This window comes from Alosa alosa, chromosome 15 (assembly GCF_017589495.1).
Source record: "Alosa alosa isolate M-15738 ecotype Scorff River chromosome 15, AALO_Geno_1.1, whole genome shotgun sequence".
Lineage (NCBI taxonomy): Eukaryota > Metazoa > Chordata > Actinopteri > Clupeiformes > Clupeidae > Alosa > Alosa alosa.
The window spans coordinates 27,004,363-27,022,047 of NC_063203.1; the positions used below are offsets into that span (position 1 = coordinate 27,004,363).

Genomic DNA, 17,685 nt, shown 5'->3' on the forward strand with positions numbered 1-17,685 from the left:
CTTCTCATTTGTGTGAAGAGAATTGTGTTTATAGATAGATAGATAGATTGATTGATTGATAGATGGATGGGTGGATTGATAGATAGATAGATTGATTGATTGATAGATGGATAGATAGATGGATAGATAGATAGGTAGATTGATCGACTGATTGATAGATAGATAAATAGATAGATTGATTGATAGATGGATAGATAGATAGATTGATCGATTGATAGATGGATGGATAGATGGATGGATAGATAGATAGATGAACAGATAGATAGATAGATGAATAGACTGATAGATTGATGGATAGATTGATGGATGGATGGATGGATGGATGGATGACTAGATAGCGGGATCATGGATTAGCTGATTTGCGCACCTCTGGGCTTGCAGGCCTTGAGCAGTATTCTGATGAGCTCGGGCACGTCGAAGTAAGCTGCGTAGTGAAGCGCGTTCATGTTTGTCCAGCGGCTGCGTAGGCTCACGTCCGCACCCAGGGAGATCAGCTGGTTCACCAGACGCTGGGCCGAGGCAGGGTCGCCTGAGGAGAGATATAAACACACACACACACACACACACACACACACACACACACAGACAGAGAGACAGAGAGACACACACTCCTTCACTTATCTGTATGTCTAGTCACATACATCACAGATCAACTCATGTGTTTGTGTGTCTGATAAAAGACAAATAGAATCCTCCGTTTGTGGACCTTGCCCACCATGATGCCTGACTGACTATATTTGGCAAAGCAAACATCACTAACACAAAAGCAGACGGAAACCAGGTTGCAGTCTCAGCGTATGTCCGCTAGGCTACATGTCACTTCTAAGACAGGCAGCAAAGGCCATTTCTGCTGACTCCCGAAGAGGAAACAGTCACGGACTGAAGACTACGGCTTTTGCTCCTCAAATCTTCTTCCTCCTTTTCAGCTCTCTCTCTCGCTAATCTCTCAGGCGCTCACCATTAACAATAACAAAGAGGACCTGTCAAGATTGGGCCTACCTGTCTGACCTACCACTGAAATGACAATAACAGACTCTTATCTTTAGCCCATAATCAAATCCACCACTTTCACCTCTTTTCAGTGGATCCTACAATAAGTCAAATGCATTTTCTGGCGTCTCTAATGAAAGGATATTTCTGGCAAACCAGTAAGTGTCCTCCATGTGCCATTTCTTAGAAAGCCCAAAGGCCACTTTTGCTGACTCTAACTGAAGAAATATTCAGCTTTAGCTGAAGCCCCACTCCAGTCTAGATTATTCCGTTGCCTTTAACCTTTCTCTAAGAAATGTTGGGCTTCAGCATACCCAGTGAGCATGTGCCAGTTAAGATTGTTCCTAACATTCGGCAGCGATTACAATAACTCAATAACTTAACACATATCTTCATCAGTCCACTAAGTCCAGTTTTAGACTAACCCTGTTAACTCATAGTCAGCGATATATCGGCAACACTTTACCTGACGTTGTTATTGAATAATTACTGAACATCACCTTAGCCATAACCATAAAGTGTAGTTAAACAAAGTGTCAACAGATCGTTTGATGATAATCTGAGCATCTGTAGATCGTCTGATGGCGGTCTATCCAAGTGAAGTGTGACCGATAAATCTAATAGATGAGCTCTATGGTTTAATTCTCCTGGCAAACCAGAACCTCTTCTTTGTTTCTTTGGGCTCTTATAATTAGTCAATAAACCATGTATTTGAAATACTACTACTCCTCCCCTAATGAAAAAGAACCATCGAATCTTATAGGGACATGCTCTGACATGAAGTATCAGACTGTACTATAGGAACTCTATGGAGGGCAGGGATATTATAGAGATAATACAGAATATCATAAAAGTATTCTGCCCTACTATAGAGCTACTATAAAAATCATACAGTATTACTCTAGTTCTCAGCTTGTATCCTATGCTTATCCCGTGTGCAGCACAAAGTTTAATTTCGCTGTAGAAGAAACAGACACTGACAAAACACATTAGTGTGAGAGCATCAGCTCTCCTCACTTTTTCGTCCACTACATCAGTATCTCTCAACGTTGTCAATCTCCACAGTGCACTTAGTGTCTCCACTGCCCTACCTACTCAATCCAGCCACTTCGTGGCATTCCATTCTTATTTCCCCCCTACTTAGCTGCATAAGAACTTGAACCTCAGTTGCGAGCCCCCTGCTTGCCCTAACAGGCTCTATGAAACCAAGCCCTGGCCCTGGCTGCCTATAAAGGGATCAGCTTTCTGTTCCAACTATAGCCGAGCTGGCACCAGGCCATAGAGGCAGCAGAGCCCTATAGATTAGCCTCATGAGACCACAGCTAGTTTCCTAGTTTGTTTGTTTCTACTGGCTCTCAAAGCCAATTGAGTTGTACGTAAATATTTATACATACTTTAAATACCTACAATGTACACACATAGTACGGTAAATACAAACATTGAAACAACTATGATAAATCAGAGCATTTGTGTATTGTCAGAAGGTCAGAAATGGTCTTTCATGGTAGAAGAGACTAAACCAGGGGTCTCAAACACCCGGCCCGCAGGCCAAATCCGGCCCGCGTCCTGCCCAATTCCGGCCCGCGACGTATGACAAAATAATAATGTAATCCCGCCCTTGAGGCTATTAATTGCGACAAACAATCCATACTGGATTAAAAAATAGACGATAGATCCAGGTACGGTGACAAATCTCATTTGTAGGCCTACTCTGCTCCACTATGTGCAAGACATATCCAGAGCTTGATTCAAACCCAAAATCGCCAAGAAAGTTTTCAGGAAATACTTGTATTACACGCGAGAAACACAAAGACGTGCATTTGTAATGACGCGGAAGCGATGCAGGCCATAGTGTTGCAGAAATTAAGCAGAAATAGGCCTACACCAAATGTTGAAAAACGTTCACGTGTGATGAAGTCTTAGGTAAGCTATGTTATTCACCTATTCTAATTCTGAAGGAGAATATCCTTTTGCAGATTATGATCGATCGCCTATGACAGTGATAGTCACGCTAGCGTCTGTGAATGGAGGTGCATGTATACAACGGTGTCCACTAAGCATACCATGCTTGTTTCGACCCTCTGCCCAACATAGCTTGGAGGTTGCAGTGGTAATCGCGGATGATAGTGTCCGTAATGAATGTGGTACAGACAGCAGGGCTAGTAGAAATAGGGCTCTAAAGAACTACAAAGTCACCCGCAATATGATGCGTAAATTCTGGGTACTGCAGATTACCCGCCGATAGGAACTGTTTGACCAGAATACTTTATTGTAGGGCCTATATTGTAGTAATCTATTACTAAACCACAACATCTTAGGTGTTGGTATACATCTTAGGTGTTTTCCTGTTAATTTGGTATGTGGGTAATATGAAAAAAGGAAAGTAAACCTGCTTAAATATGTTCATCCAGTTTACTGAAAGGTGCATAATTTGAGGTGCTTGCCATCCAGTGACAAATTAGATGGGTAAATTTACCCCCTTCATAAACTTTTGTTTTACTAAAATTTTTTTACATTTACAGTAGGACTTTATCTCTGACCACTTTCAAGCCATGGCCTTTTGAAATGTTGATATAAAAACCAATGGTGTTGCTTTCTTAACCCTGATGCCTAGTTTGCCAGGTTTAAAAAGTTATGAGAGGAAATATTTTTATTGGGTGTGAAACACACACACATACCTGTTTTTATGTTTTCATTTATTTTATAATTTGTATTAATATTTATTTTATCATTATTTTATTTATAAGCTAAGGTTGCTAGTACAGGTGTCTAAAACTAGATAAAACACTTGCACTTTCTGTTTGCAGTTTTGTGTGGTATTTGAAAAAAAAGAACATTGCATTTTCAGAAATAGCCGGCCCTCCAATCAGATGACGTTGGCAGAATTGGCCCCCAGCTCATTTGAGTTTGAGACCCCTGGACTAAACTGAAGTCAATCAATGCAAAAAAGGCCAGAGAATATTCAAAAGTAGGTTTCTAAGTACATTATGAAGTCCGATTGTTGTACAAAACAAGTTCTGAAGTAATGCCCTTCACAACTTTGGAGTTAAAAAGTGATGAGTTAACTGTTGAGGCTTTGCAAAGCACCTAGGGGCCTGTAACTTCACTTTAATAGAGGGATATTCTGCACCTTTTTTCATTTTGGCAAGGTAAGGACTTAAAATAGGTGACCCAAAAATGGAAATGCACTCATTATCTGCTTATTCTCCAGCTAGTTGAAGCTCACAGTAGGGTCTCTGTAGTGTGGGACACTAAATAAGTTAAACAGCAGGGTGCTTCTGGTAACATAATGTAAAATGTGGAGGTGAACAAACTTTCACTTTGGTTAGGAAATCCATGTATTACTTCAACTGATTATACACGTTCTTTAAAACGTTCTTTGGCCTGTAAAAAGGCATAATTGTTGACTTCAGCTAATACTATATTTTCTTAATTTCTTTGTCATACATTCTTAGGGGAGGCTAAGAGTACTTACTGTGATATTGAAAACTAGAAGCCAGACAAAGTGGTCATCACAGTCCTTTATCACATGAACAATGTCCACTCATAGCCAATGAAGGTGAAGGTAAAGGTGATGAAAGAGTGCCTCACCAACACCATGGGCTCCAGCCTTGCAGCTGTAGTGCAGCAGAGTCATGTCCGTCAGCCCATCACGGTCATTCACATGACAACCACGCTTCAAAATCTGAAAAGAGAATCACAGCATACATTTATAGGTTACAGTACGTTGAGAATCACAGCATACATGTATAGGTTACAGTACGTTGAGAATCACAGCATACATATATAGGTTACAGTACGTTGTGAAGAGACAGTGAGTTAGTGAGTGCGGGAGTTTTGTTTTGAGTGAGAGAGAACATCAGAGACCTGGAAAGACAGAGACAGAGAGCTTAAAAGACAGAGAGAGAAAGAGATAGAAAAAGAGACAGCATCACCTGCCATCAGACACATTGACCCTTCCTTAGCATCACCTGCCATCGGACACATTGACCCTTCCTTAGCATCACCTGCCATCGGACACATTGACCCTTCCTTAGCATCACCTGCCATCGGACAACACTGAGCCTTCCTTAGCATCACCTGCCATCGGACAACACTGAGCCTTCCTTAGCATATCCAAAAATGATGCCCTCAGACCACTCGTCCGGCTAGCGGCCTGCTGAGGCTACACTCATCCATTTCATCTCTTTCCCTCTGTCTCCTATATCGATATGCGCTCCACAGTGCTCACAGCTCGAGGGCACAGATGGCAGCTCACAACGCAGGCCAGCATTAGGAAGAGCCTGTCATGACTAAGAGACGAGGAGTCATCACGCCTGAGACACTGGAGCGATCGCTGATGAGGAGTCGGCCCTCTCCTTCAACCCTGAGGAGTGGTGGCGGCCATTTTGTGAGAGTGCAAAAAAAAACAAGCTGCTGTTTACTGCTAATAACTCAAGCAGTGTCAAAAACAAGCCTGTTTCAAGATGAACTGTTTCAAGTTTTTCTTAGAAGTATTACCGGTACAGTTCAGTGAGCAGGCACTAATTATTCATGCAATATGTATTGTCTCTCTCTGCATGAGAGATAAGAGATGCAATGTCACCAACCACAGTGGCAACACACATGTAATGTCAGACACCAACATGATATTATTGATATGTTGCAACACAAAGAAATTTGATTTGGACACACTAAAAAGATGAAATATAGGCCTACTGTAAGTATATGAAGAGATTCCAGGCTTAACCACTGACAAGATAGTTTTTGCTGCCATGCAACAATGTTTGTGCTAATTGTTTGGTACAGCAAGAATTCCAGTTAAAAACAAACAAACAAACAAACAATCAAACAGTGGTTGATGTCCATATGACCAATGCAAGTCCCCACCACCACCTGCAAGTCTTTTAAGATGGCACTTGAAAAAAAGAACCCTGATCGTGACCACAGCTGAAAGGAGGGCAAACAGAAACCAGGTCACTGCCTCAGCATGTGTCTTCTCCTCTGTCACCTGTGTGTGTGTGTGTGTGTGTGTGTGTGTGTGTGTGTGTGTGTGTGTGTGTGTGTGTGTGTGTGGGTGTGTGTGTGTGTGTGTGTGTGTGTGTGTGTGTGTGTGTGGGTGTGTGTGTGTGGGTGTGTGTGTGTGTGTGGGTGTGTGTGTGTGTGTGGGTGTGTGTGTGTGTGGGGGTGTGTGTGTGTGTGTGTGTGTGTGTGTGTGGGTGTGTGTGTGTGTGTGTGTGTGTGTGTGTGTGTGTGTGTGTGTGTGGGGGTGAACAGAACAGACCGTACATTTTTCTGCTGACGCCTGCTGCTGAAGTGACACTCACTGACTGAAGACTGCAGCTTCAGAACAGTTCACATCATTTTCTCTTTGTCTATATTCAAGGCACACACCTGTAAAGGGTAGTTTCAGAATATTTAATCCTCTCAAGTCATGTTCGTTTGACTTGAGTTCAGTTATGCCAACATGTAGTTTGAAGTTTAACTTCATTTAGTCAAAGAAACAAGATGACCTAACTGGGTCAGTGTGACAAAACTTTTTTGTGTAGGGGCCATGAACATTGTTTCAGTTTGGTGCAAATCATTTTCTACCAGTCAGTTCACTTTAACTGACATTTCTGTTGGGGTTAAGCATACAAAATAGCACTTAAGCACAGAGATAATCTGTTTGTGCTCGGTAGACTCTTCATTACTCTTAATCTTCCACCTGACAAAGATAAAACTTTTGTGCTTAATAGGAATATCTTCCAACGAGAATAGATGAACTACATTCTTCGACCAAAGCAAACTGTAATATTCAATTCTGTCTATCCACCCCTAAACACTCTAACTGCATCCAAAAACAATACTAGCAGCCCCTCTATAGCTGCCTTGACTTCCTGCCCGATGTTGCTGGGCAGTGATGAGTGGCATGGGTGCAGGGCCGATATAGTCGTTGTGATGGGCAGCAGTGTCCAACGGCAGTGTAAGAGGCTGCTTCCCCTCACGGCTGAGACGGACAGGCAGCGGTGATTTACTCGCTGTGTCAGAGAGGCGTGCAGCCTGCCTAATGGAGGGAGCTTATTATCGCCACCATCAATCCCAGACTGCACCGGGGCCTCTAGGGATGCCCAAGAACAGCAGCCAACATCCAGATCATTGGTAACACACTCCAGAAAGATGTTTATATGTGTGTGTGTGTGTGTGTGTGTGTGTGTGTGTGTGTGTGTGTGTGTGTGTGTGTGTGTGTGTTTGTGAGAATGCAATAATACATTCCAGAGTTGTCATGAAAGAGTGGAGCCAATTGAATTATGAGTCTGATGATTGTTCTCTTCCTCACAGGGTAGAGATGAACTAACAGGATGAAGATGAGGTAACAGGGTGGACATGAACTAATAGGGTGGACATGAACTAACAGGGTGGAGATGAACTAACATGGTGGAGATGAATTAAGATGGTGAAGATGAACTTTACATGGTGAGGTTGAACTAACATGGTGGAGATGAACTAACATGGTGGAGATGAACTAACAGGGTGGAAATGAACTAACATGGTAGAGATGAACTAACATGGTGGAGATGAACTAACAGGGTGGAAATGAACTAACATGGTGGAGATGAACTAACAGGGTGGAAATGAACTAACATGGTGGAGATGAACTAACATGGTGGAGATGAACTAACATGGTGAAGATGAACTAACATGGTGGAGATGAACTAACATGGTGGAGATGAACTAACATGGTGAAGATGAACTAACATGGTGAAGATGAAGTAACATGGGTCCATCACTCACAGGGAGAGGGAACACATGCACATGCTATTGGAAATAAGCTTGGAGGCAAAATGGACAAACTCAACAAATCACAGAGATATTTATGATTCAACACTGTCAATTCACTGCCATCGTCATACCCCTCAGGCCTGAGTCACACATTATGTTGTGTTAAATTCTGCTCCTTCCATGTTAGCTATGAAGTTCAGGGGGTATTCCAAGTACATGGTTTAGTGACAAACCTGGGTATGTTAACTAAGAGTACAGTAAGTGCTAAACCTCCTAACATAAGAACCCAATGGTGTTGTATTATTAGGGAAATGAGGCAAGCAGTATGGTATGTCTGGTCACGGCATCCCTTTGTCCTAAAACACAATACATCTTTGAATAAAAAGACACTGGTAAATCATTGCCTGGAAGACAAGTGACACATGAGAAGTTCATAGTCAGTTTATAGGTTTAAAGTGATCTTACATTTCCCATTCTGGAGAATTTATAATCTCTAAGTGAACTCACTTCCTCTTCATTAAATGTGCACCCAGCAAGGTCTGTTTATTTACATACATCTTTAGGTTCTTTCATGACATTTACAGTATACACTGGCCTCTACAACATGTGAGATATGAATATGTGCTTATCCTACATATCATGTTTGACGCTGGATTTGATGACAATGAAGTAGGTGCAATAAGAAGAATAAAGTCAAGATCCACAGTGTCTTGTATTTCCTGTAGGGAGTGATATATTATTTACCAATATGTATACTGTATTTACTACATTGTTTACCAATATGTTTATGTATTTACCTGTATCTGACACCAACACCAACAGTCCACCGTCTCCGCATTCCCTCCACCTCTTCCCTGTATCTCTACGAGGTCAGGCTGAATCATTGACCTAAAGTACACACTATATACTCCACCAAGTCACTTACTCTGTGACTGTCAATAAATCTCTAAACTTGTGGGAGTGTGTGGTGTGGTCAATCGACATCAATAAATCTTTACAATCCTGTGGTCCAATTTGTGGTCATTTGAGCTCATAAAAACTCCAAACGAGCTGCTCTAATTGGCCTTCACCAACAAGTAGCAAGCAGCTGAGATGAAACCTTAACTGCAGAAAAACAATAACAATCCTCTATGCAAAATTCAACACAGTAAACTACATAACATAACACATTGTTAAAAGCTTACATCAAACCACCCTATGATGTTACTAGCCCACAATATAAAGTGAAACATCTACAACCACACAACATACCGTATTTTCCGGACAATAAGTCGCACCGGAGTATAAGTCGCACCAGTCAAAAAATGTGTCATGAAGAGGAAAAAAACATATATATAAATATATATATATGTTGCACCTGAGTCGCAGGACCAGCCAAACTATGAAAAAAAGTGCGACTTATAGTCCGGAAAATACGGTATAAAGTAATACTCCTCTTTCCAGTTCAACAGCTTCCCACACTACCTCCATAAATATAATAAATTAATAAATGAACATACAACAACCCTACTTCCTATCTCTAATCATCTCATCGCAGCTCCACAAACTCTGTGGCAGCATACTGCCGTACATTCAACTACAGCAGAGCTTTGTGATCCGGTTCCCATGAGAACAGGTCGATTCTGGGACACATCTGGTCCTATGGTCCAGATCAGTTCTCAGGTTGGCAGCCATCTTGGATACCTTTCCTGGTGTCCTCTCTCGTTCTTGAAACTTATGTGTGTTTTTTTTCTCTCTCTTTCTCTTTGCTCCCGTTGGAACAGCAGAGGACAGAAATAAACAGCTCTGACGACCGCTGACCGGTCAAGAAAACACTGGTGTGCGCCGTGGTTGGCCAGAGGAGGCAAACATCGTGACGACGACGGCCCCAATATCGACCGCAGTCCCTCTGGGGACGAGGCAACCTGACTCCTCCACTCTTTGAGCTGCTCTTACAAGCTTTCTCCCCTAGTGCAGATCGATAACTCTCTCTCTCTCTCTCTCTCTCTCTCTCTCTCTCTCTCCAGCACTCCTCGCCTGCTAAACAGTTTATTCTAACAAACAGCTGAGAATTTAGAAACTCTCAGCCTAGAGAGAGACAGGGAAGGAGAGAGAGAGGAAGAAGTGACCCATGCTATTTGCATTTCGGAGAACACATCTGCACAAATATTTACTGCAATGAATATGTGTGCGCCCGTGTGGGAGAGGAGGAAACTATTCTTACAAAGTAAAGGAAAAATGAAAAGATCTCATGATTCACATGGTCTGTTGTTTTAGCATTTTCGCCACGAGGATGGTCTGAACGGCATCTCCTGAGGGCCTGAGTGTGTTGTGCTTGAGATTGTTCTAGAAACTTCTGTGCATAAGTACCTCGTTTCCGATGATGTCGATCTTGTGTTGCACCTGTGGAACCCACTGGCGGATGATGGCAAACAGCTCTGGGATGGTAGTGCGCGGGTCCGTCAGAATCTCCAGGCAGGCCGGGTCATTCGGGTCAAAGAACGTGAATGCTGCGGCAGAGCATGAATGGAGTGAGTATGACAGAACACGTGTTCATCTCTGCCATGAAAAACATAATAATGTCTGAAGAGGAACATTTGGAGAAATGGGGCTTTATTGAACACTTCAACTTCAACACTTCACAACACACAAATGACCTCTAGATCGTTTTACTAATAGGACAATTAACATTATGTGATAAATTATATAATTTATACATACTAGTGCAGTGCCCATTCAAACATGCTATTCCTGTAGAAAACCCGTAGCCCAATTACATGCCCGCAGGTATGCCTGCTTTACAAATAGAATGATAGGGGAAATAAGCATTCCAGCTAAGCATTCAATAATGAATATTAAATATTAGGGTATTATATTATAATATTATAATAATGTGCTGTAAGCAGAATAGCCTGCATGTGACGTTTACAGATAAAAAATGACAGGTGAGGTGCCTAACAGCTGAGGTGCGTTAAAATTCGCAAACGTAGGAAAACGTTTGCTTTATATATCGGTAAAAGAAGCACACATTGGCTTTTGCTCCTCTACTGTAGCCACTCCCTCTCTCACACAGCACTGTAGGCAATATATTTTGCATTTATTATCCAAACAACAACAAACTTGGATCTGCACTTACTCGTGCATGTAGCAAGACACCTGGCAAGTTTGAAATCAATTGGACGAATGCGAATAACAGACAGACAGACAGACAGACGTTTCTGTAATTTATAGATAGATATGTACATAATGTATATATACATGAAGACATATTGTTGATATTATGGTTTTGTTTCTGTCCCTGCGGTCTACTATGGGACTGAACAGACAGTGATTCTATTCCCCAACTGTTGTCATTGTTTGTACTACTGTTCTCATCAGTAGCATAACTCAATATGGGACCAACTTCTCCATTTCAGAGACTCATTTGTGCTCCATTGCTATGACTGTATGGCACTAGCCAGAGATCACCAAGGGCCACTCTGTGCTCTAAGCCACAGCAACCTCCATGGGAGAGGATGACTGGAGTGGAGAAAAACAGAGAGAGGGAGAGAAAAGGAGAGCGATGGCAGAGAGAGAGAGAAAGAGAGAAGGGAAAGGCAGATGGACAGAACAGTGAGAGGCTTAGATGGAGAGAGAGAGAGGGGGATAAGAGAAGGACAAGAAAGGAGAGATGGACAGGCAGACAGACATAAAGATGAGAGTTAATGAGAGAACGAGAAAAAAGATGAGATACAGATGAGAGGAACAGAGAGAGAGAGAGAAGACAGAGGAGAGAAAGAGAGAGCTAAACAGTGAGAAAGAGGAAGAGGGAGAGAATAACAGAGAAAGAAGACAGGAGAGAAAGAGAGAGATAAACAGTGAGAAAGAGGAAGAGGGAGAGAATAACAGAGAAAGAAGACAGGAGAGAAAGAGAGAGATAAACAGTGAGAAAGAGGAAGAGGGGGAGAGAAAGAGTTAAACAAGAATAACATGGAGAGGGAAAAGACAGAGGAGAGAAAGAGAGATAAACAAATGAGAGAGAGGGAGAGGGAAAGAGAAAGAGAGAGAGAGAGAGAGAAACGAGGGAAGCAGTGAGTTCTCTGAGGACGTACCGTAGTCTTTGGGGAGGGGGGCCTGTGCGGAGGGGTGCACCATGGGCCTTCTGCGGGGCTCGTGGACGGGGCTGGTGAACTCGGAGGCCGGCTGGGCCTCGTCCACCTCGCCGCTCTCCTCTTTAGTCATGCTGCTCTGCGGATGGGTGGGCCTGCAACACAAGATGGCCGTCGGACGCCCGTCACTCTCTTCCCACTGCACGGCAGCATGCATGTTTACCATCTGCCAGATGTTGTTTTAGTCAAAAATGTGTATAATATGTATACCACCTGGGGACATGAATAGTGCAACCACCTCATTTTACTTGCCTTGAGTAAAAAGACATTTAATCATTCAGAGAGTGGGGACTATACTCTAAAGTTAAATGGGAGCTGGATAGTGTCCACAAAAGTACAACATGCCAGAATGTTTCTATTCAAGTCATGGTGCACTTGGTTCCCCTGGTTCCAGTGTTCTGATGACCAGTATGCCGTATCCGCTGTGACACTTTGTTGCCTCTGTGAAACCTAACTGGGAGCTTTGTGGGATACTATTTCCTACCTGACCACAGGGGTGTGTTTCCCAAAACCATAGCAACTTTGTTTGTTGCAATGCAATTTCCCATTGACAACCAACTAAGCTGCTAACAGGTTAGCAGTTTTGGGAAACACACCCCAGATGAGCAAACCAAATGCTGTCGCCACAAAAGGAAATCAGCTGTATGATCAACTGCTAACAGGGGTTGCCAAAGCACTCATTAGGGAATGAGCTAGTATGGACATACTTGCTGTCAGCCATGAAACGTATCCAGCTATATTGTATTTACTCTGACTTAAGATCATCATGCAACAGCTCCTTGACAATCCCAGATTTATTTAGTTAATTATCACTATTTTTAAACAATATTTCAGATTGTTGGTACTTATTACATAACGAAGTGTTCATTTTGCACAGCTTAGGAGACATTTAAGGTCCCATCTGTTAGTTTCACAGGCTTGCAGTGTTATAACATAATGACTTATGTACATGTGTGGCCGCTGCATGAGTAAATTAGTATAAGCATGTTTGGTCACGCACTCGTGCATCACAACTGTGAACTGAGAATTCACACACACAGGTGTGTCCGCTGTGAAACGTTGTGCATGTCCATCGGCCATGCACATACTCATGTCTTATGTAAGTTGCATCCGTGCCCAGAGATCAAAAGAAAGATGTCTCTCTCTCTCTCTCTCTCTCTCCTTCTCCGAGTGCCCTTTGCCAACATCACAGTGGGCGTACTGTATGTGCGTACGACCGACGCCAGTGACTCAAGCGTTCCCATGACACCCTGAGGCTCTGGCACGTCTGTGTCGTGCAGGTGCCCCTCCCTGTGTCTGGGTAAACAAAAACGAAAATATCTTTTTGAAAATAAATAAATAAATAAATAAAGAGAACAAAAACAGAGCTCTTCCTAGTGGTCAGAGAGTGGAGAGAGTGGACAGGACACCGATTAGTGCACTCACTGTCAGAGGAGAGACCAGCCAGCTCAAAGCTAAGCGGGGGGAGGGCATCTTGGCCCTCGCTAATGCTAACATCAATTCTCTTCCTGAAAGCGCTAATGGGTATCAGCTCGGGCTCAGTCTTGCCTACGACAATGAGCACGTCACAAAGCCTACACTTCTCAAATCAGATGGGCTTCCAGAAACCTCTTGAGGCACTGGCAGAGCCTGGCTTTCTTTCTCATTATACAAGGCAATCCTCCATTAAAAATGTGTTCTCGTTTGTGAAGGATTCAGCCTTGCTCAAACAATCTGAGTATACTACTGGAGCTGAGGTCACTGTTGGAAAAACTATGGCTTTGAAGTATGACAGTTTTGTTGAACTACAGATCTACATAAGTTTTTGGTTTGTTGTAAGGTTTGTGAGAGGTTGGTGGACAAACAAGGAAGGAATAGTTATTCTCAAAGGGCCCTCTTTACACTCTATGTAGTCCACCACTTAGTCACTTGATGTGCATCCAGTTATAATCGAAACTGGACCAGTAGTATAATATGTGCAGTAGCAGCTCAGAATAGAGGTCTGGTTTTAAATGTATAACAGCTGATCAAAATGAACTAAAATGTATAATAAACTAAAAATAATAATAATACAACAGCATGTGACATTGAGAGGCTTTGTGAAAGTCCCAAACCAATACCACAATATGTGGACATATTGTGTTGTGCAACTGAAATCTATAACAATTGGTCAAAATGGACCTATGTTAGCAAAATTACTGAAGCAGGTCGATATATCCATGTGGGATTAAATCTACAGAGTGGTCAAAGTGACACTCTGACAAACTGATGCACCAAATTGCAAGTGCAAACTTGGTTTTAAGTGGGTCAATGTGACACTGAGCTACGTGCCCAGGTTGCAGTGTCCGATCTACTGTATGCATTGCAATTTAGCTGATGTGCATGTTTAATACTGTATAAGGACCAAGCTAGGCTAGTCAAGCATGTTAATGGCTATCCCTGCACTGGAGGAAGTGTGGTGCAATTACATTACTTCCTGAATGATTAGACAAGGGAGGAGGCCCTCATTGCCTCTATCCAATTGTACAAGGTGTGGACGAAAATCTGTGAGGAAGGAAATGCTCATTGTCAATTTCAATAACAGCTGTTCTTTTAAGGGCAATTTGCTACACTATCTCTGCCTGGTTCAGTTTCCATCGTGTTATAAGCCCACATCAGATGCAAAAGTAATTCTAAAACAAGGACTATGGTGGTGTGTGAAAAGGACTGTTGTATTCGCAAAATAGAACAAAGGAGCACACATACATTTAAAAAATGTCTATAATGGACAACATTTTGTGGTACAGAGTAGACTTTGGATACAATTCTCTGACATAGTTGGTGTGTGGTGGCATGTGCCTAGATCTTAACATTTCATACAGTTGCATCACCCCAGCACTGAGAGAAACTCAAATGTGTTGACGCACCACAGAAAGGATGAGGGTGGTGGTGGTGGAGGTGGGATGTGGACTGGAGACACTGTCCTCTGGCCCTCTAGCTCTGTAAGACTGCCATGAGCCTGATACACCCCCTCCACCCCCAGACACGACCACTCTCTCAGTCCTAAAACAGCACTGAAGCGATACACTCCCCCTCCACCCCCCAGACACGACCACTCTCTCAGTCCTAAAACAGCACTGAAGCGATACACTCCCCCTCCACCCCCCCAGACACGACCACTCTCTCAGTCCTAAAACAGCACTGAAGCCTGCTGTCTCTACTCCGCACCGCAGCAGAGAGAGGCCTACTGCTCTCAGAGCCAACGCAGACAGTTTAAGATCTGAATTGCACTACAAACTACAAAGACCAACCACTTCTGCATTAGCAGAAGACCAACAACTTCAGCAATAGGTGATTGATTATTTATTACCTGGGGGATAGGGAATTAATAAGGTTAATCAACCCAGTAGCTTAAGGTTTCCCAGCATTCTGACATTACATCCAAGGAAAGATATTCTGTAGGCTACAATCTCATCTGGGCCTACAAGACGTAGCCTATCTAGCCAGCACCTATGGCCAGAGCACAATGGTAATACATGTTTTGAATCTCGGTTCTACTGTAGAAATGATTATTATAACTGATAAATAAATCTGTGTGTGTGTGTGTGTGTGTGTGTGCGTGTGTGTCATGGTGGTGGTGGTGGTGGGTGGTTGGGGTGGGTGTATGGGCATGCATGCGTAGTAAACTGCTGCGTAGTAGACTGCTGCTGCCACTACTCATGGCAATTCCTAACTGTATCATCTCACAATTAGAGCAAAAATGCAGAAATCAGTTGGACTGTTATTGCAATACTCTCCATTGTCAGTCATGTGTCCTCAAAGCCCAAATCGCCACAACCTATTGTATTAATAAATCATAGAAACAGAGTAACATAACAACAAAAAAGATTAGGCCACATTTAAAACGTCCCCTCAACGTCAGTCATGACGGCTGCTTTAGAACGGCCTGATGTCCCTCATATAAATACCATACTACATCAAACGTACACATGGATTCGACCTATGCTGCTCCTCCTGGTTTTCTGATTTTTAAAACCATCATTCTGACGTTTTTTTTTGCCTTTGAATTATCTACACAACCATGTTTTGTTGTTATAGTCGATCTACATGAAAAGAGGAAGGCGTGTGCGGAATTACGATTGGCGCCCCATTGTAAACAGTCTTTATACCAGCTTTACTACTAAATAACAACCAAATCAACAAAGAGATATATTTTTTTATCAAAACTGACTATTTCATTATTTAACCTTGAACCATAACCTTCAGGGTAAGTAAAATAAAGTGCATGCTTATCCTCAAGCAAACGCAATTCTCAGCATCCACGACCCTTCCTTTCTCTTCAGCCCATCAACCAGAAAACATGGATTCCCAATGCAAACATCGGAGGCACAGTCTCTCTGTTAAAACGTGGGGCTCGCATATAAACGGTCATGCTTAGTAAAATCATGGGCATTCTCCATCCAGACACTCTGCTTCATTCTTACCTGAAATCAAGCCTCGGGGTTTCTGAATTTGTCTCTTGTTTTGCAGTAGATTTGTTCTGTAGCGCGACGCAATTTAGAGGCGATGCGGGGCTGAATGGATGCTGATGGCAAGATGAGGCTTGTGTCCTTCTCCTCGTCTGCTGGCTGCGTCACAGCTCTGACTCACCCATGGACCATTCGGCGCATCCATTCACGGCGTCGCAAAACCAACCAAGCTTGATGATGCTCAACGCCCCTTATATGGCTGCACGAATCTGAATAAGAAGAATAAGGAAATAAAGTTTTATGTAACATCCATCTATCTATCTATCTATCTATCTATCCATCCATCTATCTATCTATCTATCTATCTATCTATCTATCTATCTATCCTGTCATTTTATTATAATCATAGACAGTATTACAGTCACTACTGTACGGTGGCCCATCTAGCTCTGTATTAGTCTAGGCCTATGTAGACTATCATGAAATGTATAACCTGACCAATTTGGATATCAGTTCCCAAAAACGGAATACCAGTTCTTCTGTATTTCTTGTGTTTGATGAATTGATGGTTTGCAAACACATTACAACCTCGCCACTCTTGAAAAGATTTCCCTCCTCATTCAGCCTGCCGGTGCATCCCACATTGATTATGGGTCCTGTGATTTGCATCACCACTTGACTCCACATAAAAACCTCTCCATGCCAGATTGACAATGCTGTCTGAACTACCGTGGTTGACCACTGGAGGGTGGTAGGCCCCCAGGAGAGTAAGAATGCCCACTCAAATGAGATACAGAGAGGCGCGGTTTTACTTCACTTCAGATGAAAACATTTAATTGTATTGATGCATTTAGCCTATTGCCTACAGCAGGGTCTCCAACCTTTTTGGGAATGAGGGCTACCTGAAGGACCCGAACTCATATGGAGGGCTACTCATTTGAAACAAACAGACCCTCACCCCTTTTTTCGAGGGTAATCCTCCTAAATAATAGGCCTATGTGTTTTTTTACATTTAAATTATCAATATAATGTAGGCCTATAAGCCTAACTGTATTTTCATCGGATTCTTCAATACTTCAAAATCTATATGCAACACTACTAATTTTTTTGTTCAGTTTGTTCATTTCAAAGTTTCCATGGGGAATCTTATTTGATTAAAAACGAAGAAAGCTATATTTTTATGCAATTAATAATTTAGGTTACACTTTTTAGCATTATCCACCATAAAGAATTAAGAGGCTGTTTAAGTTCTGATTTCAGTGGACAATTCGGTTGTAACATTTCAATAGCAATCACCAACATTAGCCTACCCTCTGAAGATGCCTTTTATAGTTATTGCATATCGGAAATTTCTCCATGATTAAGACAGAAAAAGTTTTGTTTTTCGCCAAGTAATGCAC

General features: G+C 42.4%; 1 protein-coding gene across 4 annotated transcripts in view; it reads right to left on the bottom strand.

Annotated features, from left to right (window-relative positions):
- Positions 1–16,443, bottom strand: part of clip3 (CAP-GLY domain containing linker protein 3) — a 30,645-nt gene extending 14,202 nt beyond the window's left edge. For all 4 annotated transcript variants that reach the window (XM_048264925.1, XM_048264924.1, XM_048264923.1 and 1 more), the window contains exons 1-5: positions 16,301–16,443; positions 11,802–11,953; positions 10,081–10,220; positions 4,582–4,675; positions 368–529 (exon numbers count right to left, since the gene is read on the bottom strand). In XM_048264925.1, the coding sequence (XP_048120882.1) occupies positions 368–529; positions 4,582–4,675; positions 10,081–10,220; positions 11,802–11,931 (526 nt within the window). In that variant the 5' untranslated portion in view covers positions 11,932–11,953; positions 16,301–16,443. The remainder of the gene's footprint in view (positions 1–367; positions 530–4,581; positions 4,676–10,080; positions 10,221–11,801; positions 11,954–16,300) is intronic.
- Positions 16,444–17,685: the final 1,242 nt, after the last annotated feature.